At 37.6% G+C, this 12,004-nt stretch overlaps 1 protein-coding gene across 11 annotated transcripts in view; it reads right to left on the bottom strand.

The window, feature by feature from the left end:
- The window catches only part of RANBP17 (RAN binding protein 17), a 143,780-nt gene that overhangs the window by 122,133 nt on the left and 9,643 nt on the right, over positions 1-12,004 (bottom strand). For 9 of the 11 annotated variants that reach the window (XR_007890769.1, XM_051630974.1, XM_051630976.1 and 6 more), the window contains 7 exons: positions 11,660-11,764; positions 8,829-8,994; positions 7,149-7,222; positions 6,575-6,694; positions 6,176-6,322; positions 4,811-4,983; positions 2,011-2,204 (listed from right to left, as the gene is read on the bottom strand). Coding sequence is in view for 10 of the 11 variants with exons in the window: in XM_051630974.1 (XP_051486934.1) it covers positions 2,011-2,204; positions 4,811-4,983; positions 6,176-6,322; positions 6,575-6,694; positions 7,149-7,222; positions 8,829-8,994; positions 11,660-11,764 (979 nt within the window). In the remaining variant the exon portion in view is untranslated. The remainder of the gene's footprint in view (positions 1-2,010; positions 2,205-4,810; positions 4,984-6,175; positions 6,323-6,574; positions 6,695-7,148; positions 7,223-8,828; positions 8,995-11,659; positions 11,765-12,004) is intronic. The other 2 variants (XM_051630982.1, XM_051630975.1) reach the window with 2 other exon arrangements.

The raw sequence follows: 12,004 nt of genomic DNA, 5'->3' as shown, positions 1-12,004 counted from the left end.
CACAGTCTGAGAACTGTAACAGCAAACACTCTGAGACAGGGAACAAGACTGTTGAGATAAGACAAGATATATGAGGAAGACTTCCAATATCTTCTCATACTGTTCCATTCCTAATAATCTGGAAGGACAGTGTCAGCTGTCCTACAACCAAGGTATTTCCTGGTTTCAACACCTGTGCTGCTCACAAACAGGACACTTCCAAGGAAAAGCCCATCAGACACGCTACACATTGCAGAACAAACAGCTGTTAATTTAGAACACTAAAAGATTGCACTGTAATTAGCAAAACACCAAGGAGCCAAAATGTCTGGGAGAACAGACATTGCTCAAATGAATTTAGCGTTAACAAAAGAATTAAATGCCCATTAAGAATGGCTGTTTGAAGGTGGAGCAAAAAGCACCAGTGAAATGGTGCTGGCAGGTTCAAAGAGCAGAGCCACCACTTTGGACAATAATCTTTTTAAAAATAAAAACCTGTTATCCTATTTAGAAATTGTCCTAGCTCGTTCTTAAGCATACAGTTATTTTTCTGAGGCTTCCCCTATTCTCTTAGGTCAATGCCAATTAATAGGTATGACTTCTTTCCCTCTTTTATACCTTCACTATTGAAAACTTTCAGTGGATTTGCTTTTGCAATTACTGAGGCAGACAGCATCTTTGCTTTTAGAAAATAATAATTGCTGTAATAATCTGTAATTATGGTTTATAACAGCAATAATCCCAAAGAAATCAGTCATTACCATAGATCACAAGCAATCATTAACTACTGTTAATGACCCATTTCTTGGGGATTATTGTTTTAGTAAACCATGACCGCATCACTATTGATACAGAGAACAAGATAGTATAATAAAATGAGATCTTAATATTACATTAACTTATTTTGTAACATTAAAAGCCATTAAACATCCAAATTTAACTATGTACATCTAGGGGATAGAACAGTTATTGTTCAACATGAGCACAAATGTTTAGTTTGCAAAAAGAAACACGATATTTAAAGTGCACGGAATGTTTTCTAATGCATAATGGCAACCCCCAGAGCAATGGCAGGGAGAGATTCCAGCTGGTTGTTTCCCTTTGGCCCCCATGTCTGGGGAATGGAGTAAAAACTCAGGCTGCAGCTGGTCAATGAAGTCAGGTTATTAATGAAAGTTCTCTCAAACAAAAGCTCATAGGTGCATGGAAGAAAGGGAAAATAATACAAAAGAGAAGGAGGAGGGCTTCTATAAATTAGGGATAAGATGGCTCCTACATAGAAGAAAATCAGCATATTCAAACTGTCAATAAAAGAACAGTAAAATAAATCACAAACATTTACTAGCATGGAAAGAAACAGCTGTGTTATGAAATCACCTGCCTCATCTTTTCAAAACAATATCATTTATCCATGTAAAGATGCAACAGCCATAAGAAAACTGTATCAGGAAAGAGCCAGTAGTTATAAAGACCATTTAAGTGAGACAGAGAGGACTGAAAGAGGTATATGAAAAAAAAAAAAACAACTAATAAAAATACTTATTATGTTTACAACTTAAACTACAATAAATCGAGTTTATTGAAAATTAGGTAATTCATCTTAACTGAGAAGTACAAAATAAATTAAGGTTTTAAACGTTACATTAATTTTTTACAGAAAGATAAATGCAAAAAGAATGAAAGTTAGCATCTTCATTTTCAAAAAATGTTCATCAAGTTCCAGCTGGCTCCCATGAGGGCACCTGAGACACTAAGCTGTTGATTTCCAGAAATTAGAAGTTTTTTACAGTTCTCATGCCTACATCCCAAAGATGCAACAAGATGTTAGAACAAACACATCAACTGCCAATGTGTCCTATTTAATACAAAGACAAGTCTAATGAAAATGTGGTGCAAGGTGGCTTGGATCGTTAATTCCTAGTTTGAGAAAAGGTCTAGGTATATCTGCCAAAAGATCACCACTCTTTTTCATATCCAAATATATGGTCATTGGCATATAAAACACAGTCTAAAAATTAATTAAATACTAACCTTCCTGAATTGTGATTTCTAATGGATTCCTACTAGAAGAGTGCAATAGTTTTTGGTAGTTTTGGGCATTTTGGTCAAACAACTGCACAAGAAGAGTACAGGTCTTTTCATATTCACACCTGCTAATTGTGCACAGTTGCTCCAGCTGTTGGAAAACTGTAGCTGCATCATCCAGTGGATCTTCTAAACCATCTCTGGAATAGAGATAAAAATTAACCACTTAACCACTATTGCTTAAAAGCTGATGCTGTTTTCCCATCCAGATCCTGAACCACTGCCAGTGAACTGCTGAACTATAAAAGCCTTAGCAGCTAGTGAATATAACAGACATAAGAACTAGTTTTATTGACATGCATACCCAGTACACATCCACACAAACACAGAACAGTATTCTCTTTGTGCCTTCCTCTTAGCACATAGTCCAAAAAGGAAAGAAGAGAGAAGATGAGGTTGGCAGTATGAACACAGGAGGGTAAATCCTGAAGAACTAAGGTGTCCACTGAGCCTGAACAGACGATTAAAAAGCAGCATCTTTCTCAGAGGATGATGGGAGGAAAGAGTAGAATACTTGGTAGAAATGGATTTTGCATATTTATCAAACTAAGCCCAAGATCGTGATACCAAAGCCAACAAGCAGGCTTCAGTAAAATGCCATGCAACTGCTTTATAATCTTTGCTCTGTTCTGCTGTGAACAAGCTATGAGCCTATGGAATGCCTGCAACACGACTACTGCTCTTGCCTTTCACAACAGGAAAGGTTTATTCATTGAAAGGTTATCCTTTTGCTACAGAGGAAACATTCTACAGATGAAGAAAACACCCAAAAAGCTAACAAAGCCAACACAGCTAACATCCAAACTTTCAAAGACAGATATTGGCTGAAAATGCTCATGTTCAAGATGGGCTGAAACAGACCTCTTCTCAGCTATTTACAAACATTTGAAATAAAAGTTCTAGTTTGTAGAAAAGCATACTCCTGTAGACCCTTTGTAAAAGAGTGTTTAGTTCTTCACTCACCTTTACTCAAAAGGGAGAATAGTTATTCAAATCCCCTAAGAGGGCAAAAGTGCCTTTCCTTCTATTGTTCCAACCTTCTTTGTCTGAAGCACCAGCTGGATGGCTTCTCAACGGTGGGTGATGCTACTGACTATACTGGCTTGTAAGAAAAATGGTCATTTCAGAAAATAGCATGTGTTTGCAAACATACCAGCTTATCTTCTTTGGAGTAAATGGAAGAAGTTTTATGAAATCAGTTCCCAGACATCCCATTTTCTCAAGAATAGTCTGGATGTTTGACTTTAAAGCCTACACTTGATATTGCTGTCTACAGGAATGCCACACTGAGGATCTTCATCGCATGACAGAATAAGACAGTAATCACTTAGGGATAGGAATGGATCCACACCAACAGCACTCCTAAGACCTTCTTAAGAATGATACACACTGGTAGAAGATCAATACTTTACTCATCTTCTCCCTGTTGGCTTTTTTCATATATTAGAAAGCTTACTCCTTCACAACATAACAAGGACATGCAGAAGAAATTGAGTTTTTCATGCTGATGATGATGCTGATGAAGACAACAGCATATGTCAATGGAGCTGGTCATGCTACATGGTTTGACCCAGAAGCTCAAGAGTTTCAAGTCTGGAAGCTGATATGGAATGAACCACTCAGTAGAGAAGAAAGCTGAGACGTGAAGATTCAACCCTGAGAATCCATTGCAGAAGGCTGAATGGAGAAGATAACTTAAAAATGTCAAGTGTAGCCTGGTTGAGAGAAGGCCCACAGAAGCTGACTCTACATCTGCAATCAGCTGCATGTTCTTCCCTGTCCTAGCACTGGACCACTGGAAGCTCCCCTAGGCACTATTAATTCTTGTTACTGAGACAATGATAGAGAAGCTCACAATCTTGGACCATTAGGAAGTCAGCCTTTAACATACCTGTGGTGATAACATCAGACAAGTAACACCAGCTATAGCTTAGACACCAAATAGTAGAGAGACAGATCACACAATCTGCAGACATGAGATGCTGGGTAAGCTGAGAGACAATAGGACAACGATGAAGTTCAAGGTTCTTCCTCACAGAAAATGAACAAATTACATTGTCTCAGTAATGTAAATTAGAAGTGCAAAATGAGAGAAAGATGCTTGTTCTGCTTTTCTGATAGAAAAGCTTGTTCTGCAGTCCTGTAGTCTGACAGCAGATCTTACTAGGGGGAATTTATAAAAGCCCTTGCAGAAAATAAAATCCTTTCTGCAATCTAAACAGTTTTTTCTTATTTGCTATATAGTGTTGAGTATAAGGTCATTTATGTAAATGACTGAAAAGAAGATTTGAACTAGGAAATTTTCAATTGGCCAATTTCAATCTTGCCACCTGCTAGCTTGTTCTATTTGCTCCCACCCTTTCTTGTGTGGGGGGTTCATTCTGCTTCCCCCATCACCCTGCCCTCTGTGGCCCTGGAAAGGGAGTCATTGAGAAAACATGTCACAGCTAAATAACACAGTTAATTTAGATAGTCTTAAAGAAAGGGGGCAGAAGGGAAAACAGGCTTTTTCCAAAACACACAAGCCCATGAGAGGAAAAACAATTAGCATTTACATTTTATTTTGGCCTGGATTTAACAAGTAAAAGGAGTAATTATTGGCCAATTAAGATAATCTAAAGAAATCACCACAGTAATCAGAATCAGTGTAGTTAGATTTTCAACACAATCAAAATATAATATGCCGACGTATCAGAAAATTAAACATTCCAGATGACAGTATTTAAAGCTGCAATTCCAAGTTTACCTTATAACTACAGGAACACATTCCAGTCTAGAAGTAATAAAAGCTTTTGTTATCTCGGGTGCATATGTATCCAAGAAGTGGGGTTCAGCTGTTTTCACAAAGGGCACAGATGCCACCATTCTCTGCCACAGAGTTAGCAAATAATGAACACTATTTGGAGCAAACTCCCAGTGCTAGAAAGAAACAAAACATACTTCTGTTAAAGCATCCCAGTGTCAAACCATAGTTGCAAAACATGATGCTTTATCTTAAGTAGTCTTACACAGGTACTGAAGGACCCAGTCAGGACTGAGACATACTATGGCACGTATTAGAGAGTAGAATCACAGAGTCTTACGATGGTTAAGGTTGGAAAGCACCTTAAATTTAGATCAGGTTCCAACCTCCCTGCTGTGAGCAGGGACACCAGAGTAGAACCAGAGTTACTTGTAGGCACTCAAGCGAAATCCATGGTTTGAAACTCAGAGCTAGGTCCAGATTCTGACACAGTGTGTGGTGAGATTTAAGTGCTATAAAAGGGCCATTATAAAATCCTAACTGTTGAATGGGAAACCAGGTCTAGAGCCACTTAACAGGACACTTAAAGAACAGAAATGAATCTCAACTTTCTTTTCTCTTCCAAGCTCGTGGAGCTGCCATTGGCAACTCAGGAATTCAAGTGTCAAAATCTTCTCCTGAAGGTCAGTATCTTCAGCTGTTATTCTAAAGACCAGATAAAAACTCTGGAGGAAATGTTAAAATAGCAACTGTAGTATTACTCAAAACAGCATGCACACCTTTATCTTGGTGTATTTCAATAATAGATATGTAAAATTGTAACCACTGTGAGAATCCTGACCCTGTGATATGTGTTCTTCTCACACAGACATGGGTCTCTCAAAAATTAAGACATTATTCCATGTAGCTTCTGAATCCAGCTGAGATGGGAACTTGCACTGAGCAGCTAAGCATATGGCCACTGTGTGACTGTGCAAATGCACAAAAGCAGAGCTCAACAACCAGGACAGTGCAGGCACTTCCAAGTGCAAAAGTTCACATGGGAACACAGGTCCAAGTATTTTAGGGTTGGATAAAGGATGGAGTTTGTTGGATTTTTTTGAGGGCGAGGACTAAGGCTGGAGGATTAACATCCATCTATGTTTACTTCAGTTGCCATTTTCCTCTTTAAATCTGCTCTCATCAAAAAACTTGTAAGAGTGGAAACCAGTTCCAGAGAATTTAGAAATCTGAGTTACATCCCTGACAAACTATTTTTACACATAGACAAGCCTCACCACCTCCTCAAAAAACACCAACAGAGAGAACCAGGACCAGTCCTCTTTGTCATTCAAGAGTTGAAGAGAACACTTCTGTAAATGTTCTTACCTGTAGGCTAGTAATAGTAAAATTTGCTATAAGTCGGATGACTTCTGGGTAATCTTTCACCATGACTAGCTCTCCTAGTTGATAGTTTGTCTTTAGCCGAGCCAAAAAACGACAGAACTCATGGTAATTACCTGGATCAGATAAACCCTACATTTGAAAAAGCAAATTTTTAAAAGTTAAAGCTTAGTCTAATACAAATTCTACAAGCACTACTCCTAATTGGGTGACAGTTTTATTTGCATAGGGGTTTTGCTTTGTTTTGAATAGAAAACGAAAGCACACATTTGTCTGGCTGAAAGTGGTTTTGATAAGATTCAGTAAACTTGTGATTACTGAAACTGGAAAAAACAAATCTGCAGATGTTTCAGCACTTCAAATAAATAAAAAGTATAAAGATACCTGTGGATTTTCAAGTATTTGTTTCATTCCTTTGATTAGATTACTGAGATATTTGGCACGTTCTGGATTGCTGAATAAAGATCTCCTCGTAGAAGCAAACTGAACTAAACAAGAAAGTGCCTGTAGAATAAAAAAAACAAGTATGGTGAGATTAAAAATTTTAAACTTTTTAGAATAATCATCTCAATGTTTGGAGCAATCCAACCTACTGCTGTCTGTTGTATGTTCTGTGGCTGAGTAGTATTTTTATACAATCACTGAACACAAACATGGCTCAGTTTTACAATTCTCTTTCAAAACAGCTTCTGATTTCATCAAAATAATGAGGTGGGTGTTTTCTATGTGGCTGAGTAGTGCTGAACTGGGACAGGAAGGACTTGAATGCTTTCAGGTTCAGAAATGAAAGCTGGGGCTGAAGTTCAAAGAAAAGGTATTGTGAGCAGGCACTGAGCCAGAGGACAGACTCGTAACGTGGTAACGCACAGAAGAACACAGGGTCTTTTGGACAAAGACCAGATGTAAAAAGACTGTTTTCCATAATTACTTGAGTGTAAAATCACTATGTATCACTTACTAACTGAGACAGCATTGGTGGAAGGGAATGATACAAATCAAAAAACAGGTCCAAGGTCTCTGGCTCCAGGAAAACTATGGAAAAAGATAAATTGGTTTTATCACTCTCTACAAGCAATACTTAAGTATCTTTATTTTAATAGAATAATATTCTTTAAAAAAAAAAAAAACACAACAGTATGAGTGGCATATCACTGTAGTCGAGAATAAACTATTAATAGATGTATTATTTAGTTCACTGTACAATATTAAACAAAGCACTAGTTGTCACATTTAATCTATCCTATAGCTCATAGAGAAGACTTCCCTTGAGCTGCAGATGATGCAATATATTGTCACCTGCTGACAGAACACTGCTCTGTAGCAGATGTAGGTAAATTGCTATCTTCAGGTTTCTACAGTAGCACAGTGGTTCCAGCTACTAGCAATTAATTTAGCCTGCATTTAAAGAAATGCAATTTTTTAACAAAAGTTCCACAGACTAATTCTACAGACTGATAAACAGAAAAAAGTACTTTAAACACTGAGCCACCAATTCACTGTGGAATCACACCAAATGAACTATAATATTACCCTGTTTTATGAAGGGGTAACAACAAGGTAGAAGAAGTTCACCAATAATTCATAATAAAAGTAATCCCACAAGTCAAGTAACATTTCAAAGTCATTCCACTTATAAGCATTATTTTATATGAAGACTTGTGTAAAATAAAGCATCATATAATAAAGGGTAATTTCCTTAGGTACTCTTTCTGTTTAATGCCTAAAGGGTGATGCCTCCAGGAACATTTTAAACTATATAAAGCAAAACTTTGGGAAAACCTATCCCCTTCTACTACCTAGGGGGGTCTTGGGAAATGACTGTCACTTGCCCAAATTCAGCCTTTTGTCAGTATTCCCCTGCTTGCCATATGTTACTGCTCTTCTTCCCTCACACTGTGATTGGAGGCAAAGGAATGAAGTTACGTATGGAAACTGATGAAGAAGTAAGGAGGAATATCAAGTACTACAGAGTGTCATGCTATACAGCTAAACCAGATTGCAACCACCCATCTTTGGTGGGGGAATCTAGCTGCTTCAGCTAGATGTAACAGAATTTCAATCAGGCTCATTTATTTTGCCAAGAAGCAGGATAAATTAGCCTACAAGGAGCTCCATGCTGCTAGTGCTAAACCATGTCCATTACCCAGGGTAATTTCATTAAAGCTAGCTTGGACACATTTATACTAGACTGCCATCTGCACTGCTAAGCCCAGGAAGTCAAACCTCTAGAGTCTAAAAGCCAAGATGCCAACCCTTCTGCTGCCTTCATTGACAAGCTCACATACAGCAAACTAAAAAATGGTCACAGTTTTCTCCTAATGAAAAAGACAAGAGAAAACAGGCTTGCTACATATGCTGTACCTCTTCAAGGTGCTCATATGCCAGGGGTGAGAATTGCATTCAGTGCCTAATTAGAGTAATTTGATCTACTGTGAATATATTTGTTGTAGACTACATTTATTATTTCTGTCTGTAAAAATAACTATAGGAAAAATGGGAGAGAAATGGCAGAAGTTTTACCAATAACTCACCAGCAAAAAACTTTACTCCACATTAGAAATTACATTTGCAAGGACTGTAACTAAAGAAGTGACACAACCCACTTGGGTATAGACATCAGACTACTAGCAGGTCTTACTTGTTCTCCAGCTGGTTGGAATCTGCACAGTGCAGAGGTCATCTGCAGATTCATCAGCTGAATTTCCAATGAAATCAAAATTAAGACAGTTTAGTACAAGCTTCAAAAGTTGCATGGCTAGACTTTGTTGCCGTTGGTCCTGAAGGGCTACAGGTTTTGCCAAGAGCTAAGGAGAAAAAGAAATCTTGTCAGGTCACCTGCACAGAACATGCTTGAAAAACAATTTTGCAAAGGAAAATTTTTTAATATAAAAATGTGAAGGTTAGAGCAAAAGAACTCATACTACAAGAAAAATATGTAAGGTACAGTATTCCCTTAAAGACAAAGGGAATATTATGATTACCTCCTCAGAGACATCTGCCATGTCAAGCTAAAGCTCTCAGACACAGAAATAATTTTTAAAAGCCTGGTGAAATGATCCTTTTGCATAAAATACATATAGCTAAAACTCAGCATGTCCCTGTTAAAACAGTCCTAACGTTCACTGCAAACATTAAACCATAAAGTTTTATGGTTTTCTCTTTCAGTTACTCCAGACCAGCATCAAGTCTATGTCATACGTATCATATGGGTACAAAATATCTCAAAAATTGGTTATATATTTCAGTTTGATGTCCAGGCTGCTAAACAGTATGAGTTCCACAGTATGCATGCTCAAAAGCTGCTCCTTTGGTAAGTCTAGAAAAACCTGGCACTAAAAACCAATGAAGTGAACTGTCTGTAATCTGTAGCTATTACAACACCTGTAGAAACCCACCTGTCAGTGTCTTTACTGCTTTCTAACCCCTCTAGAGTCAGAATAAAAAGGTACTTGGTAAGCAAAATCAGCTGTTGGGATTTGGAAGCCTATACTCAACATACTGTGCAGAAGAACCCAATTCTATCCATCCCCTTTTCTAATAATTTAAATGAGATTTTATCTTAAAGAAAGAACTACTTCAATATTAAATATACAACATAAAGGCGCTGAAAACAAACCTCAGATTCGTTAGTCACTGATGCAATTAATTAACATTGAAAAGAAAATTGACATAGTTTTGTCTAGAAAAACAAGAAAATAAATGCAACTTTATCTAGTTCATCTGCTCCTTATTTAGACTCAAAGTCACATCTCAGTTTTATTAACAAAAAGTTTTTAAACTGAGATTATAGGAATCAAAAACAACTGTGTGTCATGAGATGCCTCATAAACTTGACAATTACTGTTGCATCACATAGGAATTGACACTAAATTATTAATTCAGCTTTGAAATCAACACTGAATCTCTGTATATCTCGTATAAACATAACTTGTTTTGCCACCAATCCTCTGTAACTTTTAAACTCTTGGAATTATTTCAGTGATTCCACAATTGTTAGTTGAGTGTATTTTTCAATATATTACAGATACTGAAACATATTTCTAAAAGCAGCTTTGTATATTCATATAAGTTGGCATTATAAAGATACCAGTTATAATGTTCTTCAGTATTTCTCTGGAAATCCACATGATGTCATTCAGACAAACTTTTAATTATATGAGAGACCAAAAAAGTACCTGCAGACCAGCTGAACTTGAAGTGGCTGCTGCAGGACACAGGTTCTCAAAAAAACCATTTACTGTTTTAAAGTGTAATGGGGCTTACTATTTCTAAGAAGATTCTTCCAAGAATATCCAGTTCTTCTTTTAACTTGTATAGTATTTTTCTGTTAATATCCAATTCCAACTGTGATTTTAAAAAAATCATGTGAACATTAGCAGAGCATGACCTCTCTACAGGTGAGGGCTTACAGACTGTTTAATTGCTCTCTACATTAAAAAATATACTGCCTGTCACCTGAGCCCTAGTAGCTGGCCACATGTGCCCTTTAAACCTCATGCAAAACATACTGTGAAAGAAATGTAAGCTAACATAGTTTCTCTCATTTTTTTACAGCAGTACTTGAATCACAATTGTCAACCTTGAGAATGACACCTTCAGTCAAAAAGTAATCAGTGCCATTATGTACCGACCCACTGTGATGGCATCTGTGTTTAAATTCTCAGCTTCCACACCTGTGTCCAAATTTCAACACCTAATTTGATTTTCAGGAAAACTGAATAAACCAGCACTCCCAAATAAGTCAAAAGAACTAGAATTCAGGTAACATTTCAAAAATAAGCTCCTCTCAAAGGCAAAGAGCTGCTTGATCTTAAGAGAAGCAGAATGGTACCTCATGGTGCCCCTCCCACTGCTATGGAAGGCCTGGATCAGCACTAAATGCAAAGTGCAAATTCCAGCTTTGATCACAGTTCAACCTACCTGGTCCTGAGAGATCTAGCTTACAGGAGGCTGTTCTTCAGCACCTCCTGGCAAGGCTCTCGAGAGGCTGCAACCTGAACTACCCCCAAGTGTTACAGAGAGGATAAGGGAACTAGTGATGGAGAAAAACACCTTGGCCAGATTTCACTCTGCTGCCATACCACAAGGCAGAGAATTGGTCTTTCCTCTTGGTCGTCCCTGGTTTAATAAATAAATCTTTTAGCAAATATTGAGATGGTAGGGCCAGCAAAACTGAGATGCAATTAAGAGAAGTATCAAAAAAGAAGCTAAGCTCAGAGTTTTGCTAGCTCATCCTTTATAGCAAGATGGAAAGAGAGAGATGGCATAGACAGAAAGACTGAGAGCAAGAGAGACACAAAGGGAGGAAGATTAGAATTTGTGTCTTTGAACAATTTTTGGTCACTTGAGCTTAACAGGATGTCATATAACCCATTTAAATAAAGAAGTCATCAACTCAAAGCTTGTTAAGGACTCAAACTGGGACAATTAGGGTGTTAACAATTCAGGCTGTATTATAAAGAGCCTCACCTCCTTCAAAAGAGAGCACGCAAGCATCAGTATGTCCTTGAGAGAGGTGTCACGGAATGAGGTAGCTATTTTACGATGTTTTGCTGAAGGTCTTGAATAATCAACCTAAGAAAAGTTAGGAGACAATAAACAATGCTCCCCTCTTTGCTAAAACCAGATATAGGTGTACTGGCAGATTAGTTACTTTATACTAGAAATGAAAATTATGGTCAAGCACTAAATCTAGAACTTGGGAGCTTCCTGAAGCACCTCCTCCTCTTGCTTCAAGGCTGTGTTTCTGGATGGGAAGGTCTGAGGCATCTCCTCAGGTTAAGAAATGGGCACAAAGAAAATCCTTAGCAGAAA

This window comes from Apus apus, chromosome 13 (assembly GCF_020740795.1).
Source record: "Apus apus isolate bApuApu2 chromosome 13, bApuApu2.pri.cur, whole genome shotgun sequence".
In the NCBI taxonomy this organism is placed as follows: domain Eukaryota; kingdom Metazoa; phylum Chordata; class Aves; order Apodiformes; family Apodidae; genus Apus; species Apus apus.
The sequence above is the reverse complement of the archived record's forward strand: the minus strand, read 5'-3'. Positions and strand labels throughout refer to the sequence as shown.